We start from the raw sequence: 20,224 nt of genomic DNA, 5'->3' as shown, positions 1-20,224 counted from the left end.
TCGCCAAACGATCCATCTGTCGTGCCAAATGCTGATTATTGGCATTATTATTTTGGAGCACAGGGTTGATTAGCTCACCTATCTGTCGAGATAGCATGTTAACCATTTCATGGTTACTATCATCTACTTGCTGCCTAATGGCTTGAAGTGAACCATTATTCATACCTGTAGATAAATAAATTTGTGAACTAGATCCAGGAATAGGGGGACTAACTCGACTTCCCAAGTTTAACATTGTTCCATTTGCCCCAAAAGGGGGTATGCTGAATGGGGGAACATTTTCAGGGAACGTCGAATACGTGCCTTGTATGCCTTGCATCATAGATGTAGGCATACCATAAGGCATGTCCCTCGTAATCGTTGGAACAATTTGTGCCTGTACTGATGTAGATACAGGCATTTCTGCAACTGCAGAAATTGCCACGTTCTGGGTTGGCATACCGGTGCCATGCCCTATTCCAGTAGAAACTTCTTCATTATTGTTACCGCTACTTCCCCCAGGGCTACTCTGATTACCCACGTTAGATCCTTGAGGAGAAGTTCTTCCTCGATTACTTGCCATACTCAAAGTCTTACCACTTCTCAGGTGCATATAAATCACAATCAAGACAAGTAGCAAATACCAAATAGCATGCAATAAACCCAGACACACAAAATGCTTCTGTAAAACTTAGTTTTCACAAAAACGGTCCCACCGGGCGTGCCAATTTGTTTACACGGATTTTTGGTAAACAAATATCCTCTTAGTTCGACTAAAGGAAGTTTAGATTCGGGGTCCTTTTGAGAAAACGCTTTGCCAAAGTGTAGTGTGTGAACGAGTGTATTCTCGACAACAATAAACAACTCAAACGAAACTGGACTTTATTGAATATGAGTCGATTACAAAACAGTCAAGCAAACTAAAATAGCATGAAAGCAAATTTCGACAAAACAAGCTACACACAAGAACTGGAAATCAACAAACTGAAATGCAGGGAAACTAAAGCGTTGGTTCTGCAACATACTCCTCCATCATCACGTTCTGCTCTCGAAGTCTCATTGATGCGGACGTTTAGAGCTTTTGGTGAATTTTCAGAGTTTTTAGTTGGGAACCTTTTCTTCTGCTGCTGCTTCCTCTATTTATATTGTTCTTTCTGCCCATGTTCTTGGCGGTTTTCCTTGGATGCACGATGGCTTCGTGGGTTTTGAATTTTGGCGCCATACCCCACGTTTAGCCGATGATCTTCGCGCACGTGACTCTATTGCCACGTGGATGGTTCTGAGGCGTGGGCAACCGTTGCTATTCGTGGCATCGTGGGTGTGCGCACGTGCTTGTAGTTGCTTGTTATTCGGTAACTGCCTCTTCCATTAAGATGGTCGAGATTTCTTCATCTTCTGAGTGTGTCGAGTTATGGCTTTTACTAACTTGTCTTTGAGGGACATCGTGTGCTGAGTTGTCAGCTTCGCCCAACCCTTTCTGTCGAGAAACCACTTTTGCACCATGGTGTCGAGAATTGTAATACTTGTAATTTTGGCTTAACACCAAGTTGAATGTTTACGTATAAACTTTTGAAAATTTGTTTAGTCTCTGCAAAGAATACTCGAGATATCTTTAATTAAAAAGTAAAGGAAAGAAATGCAGTCGATGTAAATTCATGAAAATTTCCAATATGAAAATATTACGTTTAAACAAATGGAAGGGGCATAACATAACATCTAAATCGCGGAAAGGGTAAAAACATGTATGATGTATAGTTAAATGAAATTGACCACATTACTAAAATGACAAGAAGATGGGACCAAATGTTGCATACTTGCATTTTGACTTTTTCGTTATTGGATAAGCAAACTTTATGTTTCCGTTATTGGATAAGTAAACACTTGTCAATCCCCATACTCACCGCATTTAATTGGTCGGCTATATGCCGAATAAATAGAAACATTTAAGAAATCAAAATAAAGAATTACTTTAAAAAATGATCAAACGCAATAAAAAAAGAGAAAAAGTTTGATGCACCGACGGTGTAAAGTTTTTTTACACCGTCAATCAATCAGATTTCAAGGATGTGAGAAAATTTCTCTTTTTATTTAATTTCATTAATTGACATGTCACATCCTTGAAATCTGATTGGTTGACGGTGTAAAAAAACTTTACACCGTCGGTGCATCAAAATTAAACTCATAAAAAAATTACTTTAAAAAATATACGCAATAGTATATTTTTCAACAAACATTTTACTTTTAATTTTCTTCACATGTAATTATAATGAGCACATATATAAATCGGTCATAAAAAATTAGGGTTGGATTTTGAGACATTGCAACCAGTGTTATCAGACTCGGACCGGTGATCGACTCGGTCGAGACACTGGGTCAATGAGTCAATGGTTCAACCACTGGGTCATTGGTTCGATTGCTTGACTCGTTTATATTAAAAAATTATAACAATTTAAAATATAACCTTAGTATATCATATATATAAAATAATATGCATTATTCTTAACAAGAAGCAAAGTGGTGTAGTGGTAATTTGGATTAGCTTTCCTCCCTCTAGGTCCTGTGTTGAAGTCTTAGCTATGACAATTTTTTTAAATAACTCTCAATTGAATATCATTTGACCAAATAATTAACATTGAATGTAAATTAATTACAGTTTGAACATGAAAAACAGTTTTGACATAAAAAAGGCAACAAAAAAAACCCGGACCGGTCCATTAAAACCGGCTGAGTCGCCAGCCGCCGGTTTATTCTCTGAACCGGCCGGTCCAAACCGGTTCATACCGGTTGAATTGCATGGTCGATCCATTTAATGGCTCGGACCGGTCAAAAGTCTGTTCCCGGTTCAACCGGTCGAATCGGTCGGTCCGGTCCGAGTTTTATAACACTGATTGCAACTATGAAGTAGAGGAAATTAATATGACACGTCTTAAACACTTGGTGTTTGATCCTTGCTTTGAATACCTAATGTTCCGTCAATATTATGGGATTGCAGGTAAGGCCCAACAATGCTTAGTTTTGGGTCCTAAACTTTGTAATGAGTAAGATATCTCACCTATTGGGTTGAGGCTTGATCCCTTATAAATGCTCACTTTGTCCCTTAGATAGGGGGCAGAACATTAATTTGGTTCTAGGAGTTATAGTTGCTCAAATTATTAATTGGAAGGTTATGAGGCGGTGCATGACTTCATTATTGTCGAGTTAACCTCCCCAATCCATTTAGGGTGAGTGAGATTCCTCTCTTAGGATGGTTTTGGGGATTTACTAAATTCGGGGGTCCATAACCCCCACCCCCCCACCCCCAAGTTTTAAGGGTTGAGCTTAATGAACTTTATGTGTAACCAACTCTCTAGGGCAGGTTTAAGGACTACCAAGCTCAAGGGTACACTGCCCCCAAGTCATAAGCGTTGAGCTTTCGAACTTGAAATCTCTAACCCACTCTCTAGGTCGGGTTTGGGGATTACCAAATACCAAGCTCAGGGATACACAACCCCCATGTATAAGTGTTGAGCTTATTAGACTTGTAACTCACTCTTTAAGCCGAGTTTGGGGATTACTAAATTTGGGGGTACACAACCCCCCAAATCCTAAGCGTTGGTCTTAATGGACTAGAAGTGTAACTTTTCTTTAGGTAAAGGAAACTCAGGGAGTCTCATTTTGGCTGGAGTGTTAGAAATTGGATTATTTAATATGGGACGCTTCTGCAAATGTTTTTATTCCACTAAGTCTTCCTACTCTTGTGTTCTCCAACATAGGGAAGCATAATCTCCCTCTTCCTCCTTTGGATAGTCTTCCTTTGAGTTTTAGAAGTCTGTATGGAAAATTAAGTCTCTCCCAAGATGTAAGGAGATTTTTCCTACTCGTAAGGTGCTAGCTACAAGGGGAGTCCAAGTGGAGGCTTTTGCAGTACCTCCCTCGATGCCCATTACCATCCCTAATGAGCAACAAACCCTCTTTTTCTTGTCGAGATGTACAACTCGTGTTATACCATGAAGATTCACAACTCAAACCATACATTTCATGAAAATAAATTTTTGATACATTTTTAATAATGTATGTTTCCTTTGGGCCTTGTGATAGTTGCCAATCAAGGCTCAGGATCATCACAACTGTGAAACCAAGACCTTGTTGATTATAGGTGAATTTGAGTATTAGAAAAACAATATCTCAATTAAAATTAGAAAATATATATGATATATAATTATTATAGTATATCTCTATTAAAATATGTATGGTATGTAATTATGACAGCAGCTGTCAAAAAATTATGATAGCACACGGTAAATATTTGTTTTTAATTTGAACGAATATGGTAAATATATATGGTATAACTTAAATTAGTTTCCATATATTTCCTATATATAAGTTGATATATTTCCTTATTTGATTTTTTTTTCAAGTCATATTTCCTTATTTGATTGATTGGAAATAAATTCTCTTTTTTTTTTGACAGAATGGAAATAAATTGTCCTTATTAGTGTAAATAAGGATTAATATTATTCTTCATACTCTATACTCTATTTGCTTTCCGGAATCTTATAACTTCCTAATATATTACACTGTTAAATATCAAATTGAAAACAAAACTCGCCAGCTAATGTATATTCATCTAACGTTGAAAATAGTCAAAATACTATTAACCCTTTCAGTAAATCAAAAGGTGAAAAGTAAAAGGAAGAAAAAAAACAAAACAGAGTGGTCAAAAAAATGATTTTCATTGGTAGAACTTTGCAGTAAAAAGTAAACGCAATTTAATTCACTAGGGAAACCAAAACCAAAACAAAATAAAATAAAATAAAATAAATCCCTTTGTTGAAAAATGGAAATAAAAATGGTCCATTACATTAGGCGAAAGGAAAGGGTAACTGAATCTTGTCCTTTAAACGCAGTTTCTTTTTCAGATAAAAACAGCCAAAGAAATATACACTTTCCATTATTTTAATCAAATTTCAAAAACCCCATTAAAAAACACCGCCTGGGTCCCACACGCATATAAACAATGGTTTCTCACTGGACATTCCAAAACAGTGAGGTCCACTAAGAACTATAAGAACTAAGAACCCTTAATTTTTTTTAATCACCAATAATCATTGGTCCACAAGCATGGTACACTGGTAGCTCTATGCACGTGAACGTACGGTAACATTTCTCTCATAAATCCAAATCCGATTCTCTATCTCTCTTTGATTCTCTAACCCGCGCGAAGGGTTTTGTTATAATACGTGACACCCACCACCCTCATTTTCACGCCGCTCTCTCTCTCTCTCTCTCTTCTTTCTCTCTCTACGTTTCTTTTTACAGTCTCAATTTTCCGAGCGTTTCTCACCATTTTCTCGTCCATTTTCTCAGCAACCAAACAGCACAAAACCGAATCTCGAACCTCGCGATGGCGCTGAATTTCTAGCTTCCACTTCCACATTCCCTCAAACCAGAGTAATCAACCTTGCTGACAGAGAAAAATGAAGTCTCTGTTGTTTTGCTTCACGGTGTTCGCTTTCGCCATTGTTGCAAGCTCGGATCTCGCTTCCGACAGGGCGAGCCTGGTGGCGTTACGCGCCGCCGTGGGAGGGAGAACCTTCCTCTGGAACATGACGGAGGCTGAACCATGTTCGTGGACCGGCGTTACCTGCAACAACGGGAGGGTCACGGCGCTGCGGTTACCCGGGATGGGACTCATCGGCGAGATTCCGGCGGGGTTAGGGAACCTGACGAAGCTTCAAACGCTTTCGCTCCGTTTCAACGCGATATCCGGTCCGATTCCGGTTGATTTGGGGAACCTTGTGGAGCTTCGGAACCTTTACCTTCACGGAAACTTGTTCTCCGGCGAGGTTCCTGAGATTCTGTTTGGTTTGAAGAATCTCGTGCGGTTGAATTTGGGGCGGAACAATCTCACCGGAGAAATCTCAACGAAGTTCAATAGCCTTGTTCGATTGGATTCTCTCTACTTGGAGCACAACGGGTTCACTGGTTCAGTCCCTGATCTCAGTGTTCCTCCTCTGACTCAGTTCAACGTGTCGTTCAATCGGCTAAACGGGTCGATTCCGAGCAGGTTTTCGCGTTTGGTTAGAAGCGCTTTTGAAGGGAATTCTCTCTGTGGAAGGCCCCTGCAACCTTGCCCTGGTGACAACAACAGCGAGAGCGACAGCAAGAACCTATCTGGGGGTGCCATTGCTGGAATTGTGATTGGTTCTTTGTTTGGTGTGTTGTTGATTCTGATCCTTGTGTTCTTCTTGTGTAAGAGAACAAAGAAGAGTGGTGATTCCTCTGGTGTTCCAACTTCAAAGGGTGTTGAGGCTGTTGCAATGGTGCCTCGGGAGAAGGCGGGTAGAGACAGTGAGAGTGGTTTTGTGAGTAATTCAGTTTCCGCGGCGGCGTCGGTGGCTACGGGGGAGAAGAGTTTGATTTTTGTTGGCAATGTTGATAGAGTTTTCAGTTTGGATGAGTTGCTGAGGGCTTCTGCTGAAGTGTTGGGGAAAGGAACGTTTGGAACTACTTACAAGGCCACCATGGAGATGGGGCGGAGCGTGGCGGTGAAGAGGTTGAAGGATGTTACAGCGACGGAGATGGAGTTCAGGGAGAAGATTGAGGAGGTGGGGAAGCTGGTTCATGAGAATTTGGTCCCACTTAGGGGCTATTATTTCAGCAGAGATGAAAAGCTTGTTGTGTATGATTACATGCCAATGGGAAGCTTATCTGCGCTGTTACATGGTGAGTACTACACATCTTTTTTTGCTTGGTTGTCATTTTTGGACACTAGTGTTGCTTTGCTCTCGTTTCTATGTGTCGTGATGCTACTACTTGTTTTGTTTATGCATCAAGTGAATGATTGTGGTTGTTCTTGTGTCTGCTACGTGTTGGTTTTATGGGTAGCTACTTGTGCTTTCATGTCACTAGGTTATTCTATTTTAGTTTCTTGCTGGTTTTTGTAATCTTCTGCCATGGCATGGTTTTCAGTTCCACTTACTGTCTTGTCTTGGGTATGGCTCCATTTCATCACAAGGTTGTACCTGCCGGCCTGAATTCAGTTTGTTTTTCTTATGTTTGAATCATCATATTTTTCTGCAAAATCAATTCTGCTGTGTAGACGCTTTTTCCAGAATTGATTTTGACTCTAAAATCGATTGTTGAAGAATTTGCAAACATGCTATTTGTGAAAAAAATTGATGTTTGTGATATTCTGATTTTGAGGCATTTGCATATTTGCAGTGCATTATTCCCATTGGAGATGATATATTGCATCAAGAGTTGTTTTTACTGTGATGCCTAAAACATTATCATTTATCTTAGAAATCTGAAGTTTGTGCCTCTCAGGCTTGCTGATTCTCAGTTTTCTAAACTTCAATGTCAGTAAATATTCCCATCCAGGTTTCAGGGTGGTAAATAATGTGCTAACATTCAAAAAAAATCTCAAGTAATGTTGATAGCATAATACTCTAGGATTTAGTTATTGTGTGTCTCTGGTATCTCAACTATGGATTTTAGTATAGTGCACTCTATATTTGATGAAATGCTGCCTGCAAAGAACAATATTTCTGTCTTTTGCAAGTTTTATTGTATGTTTTCTTCTACAATTGATCTTAAAGTCATAATCAATTCTGCGAAGAAGCTTATTCCAGAATTGATTCCGAGGAAAGAGAAGTTTAATTGATTTAGAAGTAGGATGTGAAAGAAATGGATCTAGACTTGGATGCTAGGCACTAAGGCACCTTATCTAACATATTTTGCTTATACATCTTTCAATTTTCATGTTACAGCAAACAATGGAGCTGGCAGAACTCCACTGAACTGGGAAACAAGGTCTGCTATAGCCCTTGGTGCTGCCCATGGAATTGCATACCTGCATTCACAGGGTCCAACATCTTCCCATGGAAACATCAAGTCATCAAACATCCTCCTCACGAAATCATTCGAACCTCGTGTCTCTGACTTTGGCCTTGCATATCTTGCTCTCCCGACCTCCACCCCGAACCGCATCTCCGGCTACCGCGCCCCAGAGGTCACTGACGCCCGCAAAGTATCGCAGAAAGCAGATGTCTACAGTTTTGGCATAATGCTCTTGGAGCTGCTAACAGGGAAGCCTCCTACTCACTCTTCCCTGAATGAAGAAGGGGTGGACCTCCCAAGATGGGTCCAATCTGTGGTTCAAGATGAGTGGAACACTGAGGTTTTCGACATCGAGCTTCTGAGGTACCAAAATGTTGAGGAGGACATGGTGAAACTCTTGCAGCTTGCTCTTGAATGCACTGCTCAGTACCCTGACAAGAGGCCTTCCATGGATGTGGTAGCAAGCAGGATTCAGCAACTTTGTCATTACAGTTTAGAGAAAGGGGAGAAGAATCAGCAAGATTCGTTTAGAGATGCAGAGAGTGGATTTTCCCAACAGTACTACTCAAGTGACTCTGGTTTATCACAAGCTTGAATATTGAATTGAAGAAGAGAGAGCTCATTATTTCGTCATTGGCCTGTTTTTGGAATGCATATGATATGATGCTATTGTTTGTTTATTCATTGAGAGATTATAGAAACCAGCTCTTTATGTTCTTTGTCTAGTCCCTTGAGTCTTGGTTGGAGGTTTATTTTCCACACTTTATTGACTGCTACATTATGTTCATGGTTTATTTTCTTTTCACGGGATTATTTTTGAAATGTGGATATTTTGTTTGGGTATCTACGACTACTGATTGGACCCATCTTGAACATTGTCTAAAGTTTTTTAATATTATTCTGCCTATGTCATAATTGAATTTTTTATGGCATAATAGCCGTAATTAAAAAGAAATATTTTAATTTTTAAGATTTAGTTTTTATTTAAAATATTGTTGCGGTTTGTTTCAGAATAGTATTAGACTATTAGTTATTCCTAAAATTAAGTTTACATTTATGTTTAAAATTTAAATGTATTTGAGATATACTTTCTAACTTGATATAAATCAAATTTTATTTTAGAGAAAAATGATGATGCGCTAACAGTGTAAAGTTTTTGGTTGACGGTGTAAAAAAATTTTACACCTTCATACAATGATTAATAAAATTATCTTCTTCCAAATACAAATCTTTTATCTACACTCATTGATCAAAAACTCAAGCATCAATGTGAGTCAAAAGAAAATATAATGGAAGAAGATATATCAGTGGGTGAGCTGCAAGAATGACTACTCATCTTTAAGCGCTAGATCACTTCTACTATATCAAGGTTCTGAAAGAACTAGAAGCATGTATGTATTCAAATTGAGTAAAGAATTCAAAATCTAGGGCATGAAGGAAAACGTAATCATCAAAGGCTATGCTGACAAATCGTTAAGCATGGTAAAAAAAAGTGCGACTTCTCGCTAAAGACTTTTCTGATGAAAGAATAGTGCAGAAAATTCTTGTCGTTAGCATAAGAATGATCAGATTGGAGGATGAGATGGTACAAACAGCAAGGTAAGATTTTTCCTCTCCTCATTGCAAAAAATGTGACAATGTGACAATATGAGACATGTAGATTAAGTTTACAAGTCTTGACCAAAGGAGGCTAAGGTGACCATGGAGGAACAATATTGACTTTTTTTATGTCACGTGCTTTGCTACGAGCAACATTTCGAGATGGTTAATAAATAGTGGTTGCAAAAAACCCATGACTAGCGACCATAAAGATCTTGAAAAATCCAATTATTATTTCTAAAGAAAAAATTGGGAATTTACGTTGTCTCTGTCAAGGGAAAATGAACTGTTGTTATTGAAAGCATGACAGGTTTGAAATTTATCTCTGATGTTTTATATATTTCTAACATTAATAAAATTTGTCATGCGTTGCACAACTTGTAGAAAAATGTTTTAAAGTCATATTTGAATACAATTTCTCTTTAATAAAAGATGGCGGAAGGTAGAGCCTATTTTCTGTCTTCTTCCATCTTTTATCAAACACAAATTGTCTTCAAATATGATCTTAAAAATATTTTTCTACGAGTTATGCAACACTAAGCTAATTTTCATCAATGTCCGAGACATAAAATACTAGAGATATATTTCAAACATGTCATGCTTTCAATAACAAAAGTTCTTTTTCCCTTAACGGTAATGAAATTATTTTCAATTTTTTACTTTGAAAAGAATGGTTTTGTCAATATCTTTTCTTTAAGGGTTAACTATCAGATTGGTCCCTGTCTTTGTGTCGCCGTTTGAGGTAAGTCCCTCTCCAGAAAATTTATTGCATTTGGTCCTCGTTTTTGAAAAACTTTTGGAGCGGGTCCTCGCCGGAGGGTGGAGCTCCGGCGAGTGCTTAAATGACATGCTGACTGGGATAAAAATGCTTATGTGGATTTTAAAAATAAATAAAAAATAAAAAATAAATTACACATCATAAAATTAAATTAAATTAATAAAATTAAAAATCCAAATTACCCAAATTAATTAATTAAAATTAAACTTATTAAGTAGAAAATTAAAAACCCCAATTCTCCTAATCCTGATTTCAATTCTGTCAAAACATCATCTTTAATTCTTCTTCTTCGGGTGTGTTTGGATGCACGTTGGATCAGGCCTGATCCACGTTTAAAGACCTCAAACGTGATTTTTCCATCTCCATTGATGTTTGAATGTTAAATGTTGATCCAATTCTGGCCCCAGAATTGGATCCATCCTAACACAACAATTTGTTGCTTTAGCATCAATGTTGATCCAATTGTCCCCTTTCCCTTTTACAGATCCAATTCAAGTCTATCAGATCCAATTCCTGATAAATGTATCCAAACATAAATCACGTCACTCAAACTCACGTTTACCAGATCCAATTCATATCAGATCCAATTCTGGCCAGATCCAATTCTACTAACGCCGAGCCAAACACACACTTCATTGTTACACAGATCCACGTTCTACAGCCCACATCTTTACACATCTTTTCCCATTCAAAGGGTTTATTATAATCAAATCAAATTCTCAAAAATCTGAACAGAAACATGGCCAAAAGCAACACACCATATGACAATAAAGAGAAAAAATTAGTTGAAAGAAGAACCTGCATCTGCGTATAGATTCAGAAAATAAAAAAGGAGATTGAGCCAAATTGAAAGCCAATCGAAAGAGAAGATTGAGCATGTTGAAGAGAAGTGATGAACCCTCAACCTCTCCTCTTCCTCTTAGCACCGTGACAGAGGCCTCAACCTCTTTCTCGGCCTTCGATTCACAGCAACACCAAGTGGTTGTTTGGTTTGGGTTCTTATGGATCTTGCTTCCTTGCTTTTCTTCTTCTCCTTGGTGGTTTGAAGGTGGTTGTTTGATCCTTGGTTGCCGATCCATGTTCTGGGTTCTTCTGGGTCTTGCCTCCATGTTTTTCTTCTTCTCCTTCTCTCATAACTCATATCCAAACTTAGATTGTGGTGGGTATTTCGGTTGGGGTGGGGGTTGGGGTTTTGGTTTTGGTTCCGATTGCAGGTGAGGGTGATGATGTAGGTTGTGGTTTGGGGGTGAGGTTGCGGGTTGGGGTTTGGGATTTGCAGTTTGCGGGTGAGGGTTTGAGGGTGAGGTTGCAGGTGGGTGAGGGTTGAGGTTGGGTGAGGCTGGGTTGTACGGAGGTCGAGGGACATGGCGGTGCGGTGGTTGTGTGGATCGCTATGGCTTCGTTGAGTTTTGGGTGACTTGTGAGAAGGTGGGTTGCTTCACTGCTTGCCTGCAGGTGCAATTTCTAGGTTTGGTACGAATTTGGGAAAAATGGGTCTGGTGGGGATTTGGGTATGGTAGGGATTTGATGAAAATTTCTGGTTTTGATGAACATGGGTGTGATTTGGGGAAAATTTCTGATTTGGGTCTGCAGATGAACATGAGTTTGGTTTTGATGAAGATGAGCTAGATTTGGTTTTGATGAAGATGATTTGGGGTTAATTGGGAGGAAATTAATTTTGTTAATTAATTTTTGGGTTAGATTTGTTAATTAGTTTTTATTTTGTTAATTAAATTAAAATTTATGATGTGTATTTTATTATTATTTTTAATTCCACATCAGCTTCATTAACACAGTCAGCATGCCATTTAAGCACTCGCCGGAGCTCCGCCCTCCGGCGAGGACCCGCTCCAAAAGTTTTTCAAACACGAGGACCAAATACAATAAATTTTCCGGGGAGGGACTTACCTCAGACGGCGACACAAAGACAGGGACCAATCTGATAGTTAACCCTTTCTTTAAATAGCTTTTGGTCGCCTATTTATTAAGGGTTAACTATCAGATTGGTCCCTGTCTTTGTCTTGCCGTCTGAGATAAGTCCCTCCCCGGAAAATTTATTGTCTTTGGTCCTCGTGTTTGAAAATTTTTTGGAGCGGATCCTCGCCGGAGCCCGGAGCTCCGGCGAGTAATGAAATGGCATGCTGAGTGGGACAAGTGAGCTGACATGGATTTTTTTATAAAAAAATACTTTTACACATAGGAAAATAAATTAATTAAAAAACCCCAATTTTTTTTTCTAATTCCCGATGACCCTTACCCCAACTTTCCCCATTTTCCTAATCCCTAAAGTCAGAAAATCAACATAAACCAATATACTTCCAGCATCCCATCACCAGCAGCCCATCACCAGACACAAAAATCCAATCCCACACAAACGCTGCTGTCAAGGGACATCATATTAGAAACCAAGTTTAGCACAGCAAGAATTATGCATCATGAGTCAATCCAAATTATGCATAAACCAATAATTATGCAGCAATGCAGTAAGACACCTATGCAGCAATGGGCCACATTATCAAGCCCTTCACCATGTTCTTCATGTCCCTCAAACTTAAAACAAGAACCCAAACCCAGAAAAAACAAAACCCCAGAAAATCAAACCCCCAAAAACCATTTCCTATCCCTTCACCCACATCATTCACCGTACAAGATCTGGGTAAAAATTATAACTTGGGCAACATCTGGGTAAAAATAGAACTAATAATCTGGGCAAAAATTGAATTAATAAAAGGGGGCACAAACCCAGTTACATCTCAGAGAAAGAAAAAGAAACAAAAACACTAGCAAAAGAAGAGCAAGAAACAAAAACGCTTCCCACAGCTCCCAGCCGGAAGAGCACCAACAGCACAATACAGAGGTCACAGATCGTCGAACCTGAAACACAACCCCAAACCACAATTCCAACAGGGAGGAGATGAAGAAAACCTTCGACCTTCAGTCTTCCCTCCCGTGAACCCATTACAACGACGTCGTTTCGCCACAACATGGTGCCTCTCGCGTCCTGGCGTCTCAGACCGCCGCCGCCGACGGCGACGAAGATGACGATGATGATGAACAGCATGAACGAAGGCAACGAAGATCTGGTTCAGCGCTTCTCCTCCCGCGCGCTCTTTCCTCTTTCTCGACTTCTTCCTCTTCTGTCAATCTCGATCTCGTCGCTCTTGAGTGAGTGGTGGGAGAGTGGAGGTGGTGGGAGAGTGGAGGTGGTGGGAGAGTGGGGAATCGGTGGTGGGAGAGTGGGAAATCGGTGCAAACTGGAAAGAGTGGTGTAGTGTTGCTGGGTTTGATTTGTTAGGTTTCTGTTGGTGCTATGAGAAATCTGAATTTGGTTTTAATAGAAATTTTGGGATTTTAGGTTTAGTGTTACTGGGTTTGAATCTTCTGATTTAGGGATTTAGGGTTTCTTTGATTTGGGGGTTAACTTGTGAGTTATGAAAAGTTTTGGGCTTTAATTTTTTTTAATTTTCTGATGTGTTTATTATTTTAATTTTTTTTATTCCACATAAGCACCGTTAATCCACTCAGCATGCCATTTCATTACTCGCCGGAGCTCCGGGCTCCGGCGAGGATCCGCTCCAAAAGTTTTTCAAACATGAGGACCAAAGACAATAAATTTTCCGGGGAGGGACTTACCTCAGACGGCGAAACAAAGACAGGGACCAATCTGATAATTAACCCATTTATTAACTACTCCTTTTATTCCAAAATATATGTTGTTTAAGGTTATGCACATTGTTTAAGAACTCATCATTTGATAAATATTTTGATTAAAATACCCCATATAAAATTGCGCTATATTAATGAGAGAGAAATGTTATTATTGATTAAGTGCATAAGTGTAAGGCCCTCAATTTTTGAATTATTATATAATTAAAATAATAGTTATTTATAATATTATGAAACATAATATTATTTGATTGGATGATAATTTGTTTATTTGTTGTCTGTTATAAATTGATGTCAGATTGTTGTATGTTTTGCTGGTCTGTTAGCTGATTGAAAACCAACTAGTTGAAACAAATGAAGAAATAAGTGAAATTAATTGTGTGCATGAGTAAGAGTGTAATTTAACATGTGGGAGTGTTGGATTGGTCAAATAAGTGATTATTGTGTATAAATAATTTTTTAGCCTTTTAGGTTATTAATAAAGCCGAAAATTATTGTAGAAATATGCTTGAAAATAATTAAATTGTTTATTTAAATATCGTAGAGAATAAAATAATTTATATATCCCCGTGTGAGTTGAAAATTTAGTGAATACTGTTTAGGAGAGAGAAAGAGTGTGTTAGTTACGTTGGCTTAATTTGGATTTTAAGAGGTAATCTTGCACAAATCTTAAACATATCTTTTGAGAGCTCCTCAAACATGGCGGCGTGTGGTGGTGTTTGCAGGGATAATTATGGTCGGTGGCTGTTTGGATATTGTAGAAATCTGGGCTCCTCCAATGTTCTTTGGGGAGAGCTTTGAGGTATTTTTTTTCAATCATCCAGGTAGCTTGGGATCGTGGTGTTACTCATATTATGGTAGAGAGTGACTCTAGTGTGTCTGTTAAACTCATCAACGAAGGTTGTGACACTTTACATCCTTTCGGTTGGTTGGTTGATCACATTCGTGAATGGAAGGATAGGAATTGGGAGTTCCAGTGTATGCATGTTTGTCGGGAGGCTAATTGTGTGGCAGATGAACTCGTTAATATGGCGCATGATCTTGATTTTGGCCTTCATGTGTTGGATTCTCCCCTTCCGCAGGTATCAAATTTTCTTCTTTTTATGTAACGGGAGTTACCTTCTTGCGCTCTACCCGTGTGTAGTCTTTCTTCTGGGTTGTATTCTCCCCTATCATAAAAAAAAAGTTATTTTTGAATAATATTAGATAGACATTTTTTTTTTGAAAGTAATATTAGATAGACATCTGAATACCATCTTAAATAATTATTTTTAATAAAATAAATAAATTTTGGTTGATTTGTCTTTTTTTATTAATTGTTAAAATAGGTAAACTATAAACTATATCGGGAGATATGTTTTAAAATTTGAAAGAGGAGTTATGATAAAATTAGAAAAATCATCTGAAGATGATAATAATTATTTTAGAAGAAATAAAATAATTAATTTCGAAATTTTTATATTTTTCTCCTGATTAATTAGTTAATTCTAAAATTACTTGTTAAGTAGGGAAAATTGAATTATCTTAGGTTTAAATCTTTGGAGTAGCTTTTAAAATTAAGAAGAATACTAGAAATTTGTTTGATCAGTTTTTATTATGTGGGATATGAAATTATTTTATTTTAGTAATTTTTAAATAGAATCAGTTAAGATTTCTATCTTAAAATTAGAAATTGGATAGCCTCATATCATACACGAACCCTAGTTCTTCTCTTCATCTTCAACCACCCGGCAAAACTCTTCTCATACGAGCCCTACGCCGTTGTTTCGGTGCTCCGTCTACCATCAATGTCTCTGATCATGCATCCTAGCGACTGCATCGGACTCACCGTGGTCGAGCAGGGCATCTTTGATAGGCTTGCCGCCACCCTCCGCCACTCCAAACTCGAAACTCAGATCCGAGTCGTTGGCGGATGGGTTCGCGACAAGCTTCTGGGGAAAACTTGCCTTAGCATTGATATCACTCTTGATAATATATTGGCAACTGAGTTTGTCTATAAATTCAGGGAGTACTTGTTGTCCATGGGTGAACCTGCACTGGAAATCTGTGTTTTTGATAGCAATAATGCTGACCAGTCCAAACATTTGGAAACAGCGAGGGTGTGTCTGTTTGGTGTGTGGATTCATTTCTTTGACTTAAGGATTGAGAATAGCTGCATTACTTCTGAGCAAACATTTTGCATGCCATTAGCGGACGCATATAGGAGGGATTTGACAATTAACAGCTTATTCTACAATATCAACACTGATTTACTTGAAGATTTCACCATGAAAGGGATTTCAGACCTTAAGTCTGGAAAGATAGTTACTATTTCACCTCCAAAGGCCTCATTTCTTGATGACCCATTACGAGTTCTTCGAGCCATTCGGTTTGGTGCTAGATATGAATTTACTCTAGATGAAGATCTGAGAGTAGCTGCCACATGTGATGATGTGAAAAATGCCCTAGTTGCTAAGGTTAGCAGAGAGCGCATTGGATCCGAGATTGATCTTATGATATCTGGAAATCAGCCTGTTAAAGCAATGACTTATATTTCTGAGCTGACACTATTTTCTATAGTATTCAGTCTTGCCCCTGAGCCTGTCTCTGCTATTCCTGATGCTTGTGAAAGTCTTTGCGTTTCTTACTTGGATACTGCATGGAACCTTATCCGTTTAGTTGGAGAATCAACCTTTACAACTCGTCAGAGAAGATTAACATTATATGCTGCTTTTTTTCTCCCTCTTAGAAACACTTATTACAGAGAAAAGGAAGATAAGAAGATTCCTGTTGTCAATTACATTATTCATGAGTCTCTCAAACGAAAAGCTAAATTTGCAGAAAAGGTTCTTGGTTTACATCGAGCATCATGTACACTCTCGCTTCTGATTCCTGATCTTGTATCTAGTGAAAATATCCAAGTTAATGATCACGATTGTATGGAAAACTTGACTGATGTCCCGGTCTCTTCTAGGGTCCGGGGACTAATAGGGTTTATCGTAAGAGAGGTTAAAGATAATTGGCGAGTTGCACTGTTGATATCCACAATGTTACATCCCATTGACATTGATGACACTGCGGACAAGTACTCAGAGTTGTGCAAACGAAGAGATCTGTTTAATACTGTGGAGAATTCTATAATCGACCTAAGCCTGGAGAACGAATTGATCTGTGGGGAAGATGAATACTCTACTGCTGGATAAAGTAATGGCTTGGCAACTTGCCTATCCATCAGGAATTGCGGAGGAATGCATTGAATGGTTGAAGTTGGAGTGAGATTTATTGTGTTGATCAATTGTCTATTCCTTACCATGTTTTAAGGATTGAGAGCACTATGACTTCTGAAGTTTGGGATGTTAATTTGCACATAGGGAAGTAGCCTTATTATTTTTTCCCTTATCATGACCTACTTTCATCTAATTAAGTAATTATATTCTTGATACTCTCAAGTACCTTCTTTACTTTCATCTAATTTCACTTTTCGTCCCTAATCAATCACGATTGTGCGATTTTAGTCTCATTATTTTAAAACGAGCAATTTGCATCCCTTTTGTTTATGCCGTCAACAATTTTGGTCATTTCGTTTAATTTCCGTCCAAACTAGGTGATGTGGAACTCATTAAACGAGTTGGCACTTCAACTCAATGTCCACATAGATGCATGTCATAAATATAATTAAAAGGAAATTATTATTATTATTTACAAATAACAAAAAATGGAAACTTCGGAAGGGTCTTCTTCAACCTTCATCACTCACCTCTCCCCTCCACCATTTTCCACCAACCTCAACCTCCATGACCAGCCCACAACCACCTTAAGCATCGATCATGAACCAGGTGTTGATGGTGTCTGAACCAGGTGGAGGAGTGTGTGGATCAAAGAACCAATTTGATCGCAGAACCTCAATGGCTCTGATTTGTCGCTTTTTCCATCACTGGAGGTGGATTTGAGGTGCTATCAAGAGAGCCCTAACCGCATAGATGCTTGCCCTCCATCTATTTCTCATTCTCAAACTCCTATCTCTCCCTCTAGCTGTTCGGGTTTTGCCGGGAAATTTGGGAGGGGTGATTTGGGTGGTGGTGCGGTGATGAGAGGAAAGATGAAGAGAAGTGATTGGTAGCGTGGGAGTGGTGGTGCTGTTGTGGGTTAAAGATGGTGGTGGCATGGGAGTGAGGGGCTCGAGGTTGAAGATGATACGTATTAGGGTTTGGGTGTTTTAATTTTGATTTAAGGATTTGGGGGATTAATAGTGTATTATTTGTAAAATAGAAATTATGTGTTAAATAATATCATATATGAATTTTTTTTTCGGTGCCAACTCATTTAATGAGGTCCACATCACCCAATTTGGATGGAAATTTAACGGAAGACCCAAAACTGTTAACGCATAAACATTATTCATTTTAAAATAATGAGACCAAAATTGCACAATCGTGATACATCAGGGACGAAAAGTGGAACTAACCCTATATTGTAACAAATACTAGTTTTGTTTTTTAAGGTAACAGATACTAACTTATCCATTCATGAAATAGGTGGAACCGTGAGAGTATTATATATTTAAGATTTCTGGAATATTCAAAACTCAGATCTCGTACACTCATATCATTAAGATTGATAATATATTCCCGTAATTACCACTTGGCCAACCGATGGAGTTACACTTCTTTAATATCTCTAATGAATAATTAAATCTTCACACCCAGTGGGGGATCCAGGACCCCGGGTTCAGGGGTTCAAATTTTTCAAATCAACACATCGGTAAAAATAGTGAGATTTATACAAAAGAAAGAGCAATTTAACTCTTGTTGAAGGGGGAAAAGTAGCAATATATGGTAATACAAGTACACAATAGTTAAGCTAAGGATCATCTGAGATTACAAAACTTCCAAGTGCAAAAATTGATAAACAAGATTGTAATCAAAGTGGCTCCCAAAACAAGATGTTCAAATATTTTACATGATTGGTTACAGTAAATCTACAATATCATAATCATAATCTCCTACAAAAGAATTTTACACATCATACAGATACACAACAACAACAAGAACAACATCATCTAAAAAATCACAAATCACATAACCTATGCCTCTAATTTTCATCATCTTTTGTATGCTTCTCAACAGACACATCAATTCTCTCATACCTTACATCTGCAGGGTAGTTAGGGAGTTTAGCCAGAGACTCTTCCTCATGCTTGTGGAAGAAGATGACCCACATGAACAGCACCACAAGCACCCCAGTAGCCAACCAATACCAAAGCCACTCTTCCACTCTCCATTGCCCGCGAGATTTCTGCATAATCCTCAAGATTCTAACATCCCAATTCATAACCATTGTAACAAATCTTTGGCAGTCCTCTCACCCTTGAACTCAGCAATTAATATGAGGACCTGCAACCCTTTCTAGCCTCTCCATCAAGTACATAAATCTGTCAGCAAATCTGCAATAAAAAAACACAAACCAGAATTCCTCCCAGTTGCAGCAGCGTATGAGCATTCAAAAACACAAATCAGATTTCCTTCAAGTTGCAGCAGCACAAATGCAATCAACACATAAATCAGTGTTCCTTCCAACTACCCACTGCCACTCTCACAATTATTGAAACAGAACACAACTTCATTCAGAATCACTGCCAAAAAACCTTTGATTTTTTACCACCCTATTAATCACCAAAGCGTTTTTCCTCCACGGAATGGCCAAGCCGCCTTTCATTCCTTCAGTTGGAACTGAATCCATAACGATTGTTTTTTTATCAAAAGAACAAGAAACCATCAAAATTAATGGGGAAAAAATCAATCAAAATCAAAATAGGTGCAGAATCTTACCCACGAACACAGGTTTGCGATCTCAGAGGTTGAACAGATCAATGCGGTGCGAAACGATTGGATCTTAAGATCTGGGTTCACCCAATTTGCTCAAACGAACCTCCAACGTTTTCGAACCAGCCTCGTAATCAACCAACGCGTTGATCTTTTCCCCATTGTTGACAACCAGCTTCAACACGGAAGCATTCGTAACCGCGACGGAGGCAAGGCTACCAACATCGATCCCAGAGGCAGAGGCGCAGCGCAGGGTGCGTGGTGGACTGGTGGTGGCGTGGTGGTGGCCGGTGGTGCTCTGGTGCGTGTGTGTGTGCTTGACCTAGGGTTGTGAGAGAAAGAGGGTGAGGAATGAGGGGCTGAGTGGTGAGTGCGTGTCTGAGAGAGAGAGGGTCTTTTGTGCAAATTAAATTTTTCAAGGGGTTCAAAAAATATATTATACAAGGGGGTAAGTGGGAATTTTTTTTTTCAGGGGGTTCATCTAACTCTAACGTGGGTCCGCCCTTGTTCACACCTCATTTAATTGATAAAGAAAAGCGAGAGAGAAAGTAAAGATGTAATATGTGATTTGATTGATAAA

The 20,224-nt window shown here is 38.6% G+C and overlaps 1 protein-coding gene, 1 long non-coding RNA gene and 1 pseudogene across 2 annotated transcripts; 2 read left to right on the top strand and 1 right to left on the bottom strand.

Annotated features, from left to right (window-relative positions):
• The first annotated feature begins 5,189 nt into the window (after nt 1-5,189).
• Nucleotides 5,190-8,653, top strand: LOC130733761 (probable inactive receptor kinase At1g48480). Its single transcript, XM_057586022.1, has 2 exons — nt 5,190-6,684; nt 7,731-8,653. Exons 1-2 carry the CDS (start codon nt 5,436-5,438, stop codon nt 8,393-8,395), a joined length of 1,914 nt encoding a protein of 637 aa, XP_057442005.1. The 5' UTR covers nt 5,190-5,435; the 3' UTR covers nt 8,396-8,653.
• Nucleotides 8,654-15,630: 6,977 nt separating this feature from the next.
• LOC130727739 (tRNA nucleotidyltransferase cca2-like) lies at nt 15,631-17,098 on the top strand (annotated as a pseudogene).
• Nucleotides 17,099-18,715: 1,617 nt separating this feature from the next.
• On the bottom strand, nt 18,716-20,224 carry LOC130733760 (uncharacterized). The gene is made up of 2 exons (XR_009017608.1): nt 19,651-20,224; nt 18,716-19,551 (listed from the first exon to the last, which is right to left on the bottom strand). It is a non-coding gene; the product is annotated as an uncharacterized LOC130733760 (long non-coding RNA).

Source organism: Lotus japonicus, chromosome 1 (genome assembly GCF_012489685.1).
Source record: "Lotus japonicus ecotype B-129 chromosome 1, LjGifu_v1.2".
NCBI classification, from domain to species: Eukaryota; Viridiplantae; Streptophyta; class Magnoliopsida; order Fabales; family Fabaceae; genus Lotus; species Lotus japonicus.
The sequence above is the reverse complement of the archived record's forward strand: the minus strand, read 5'-3'. Positions and strand labels throughout refer to the sequence as shown.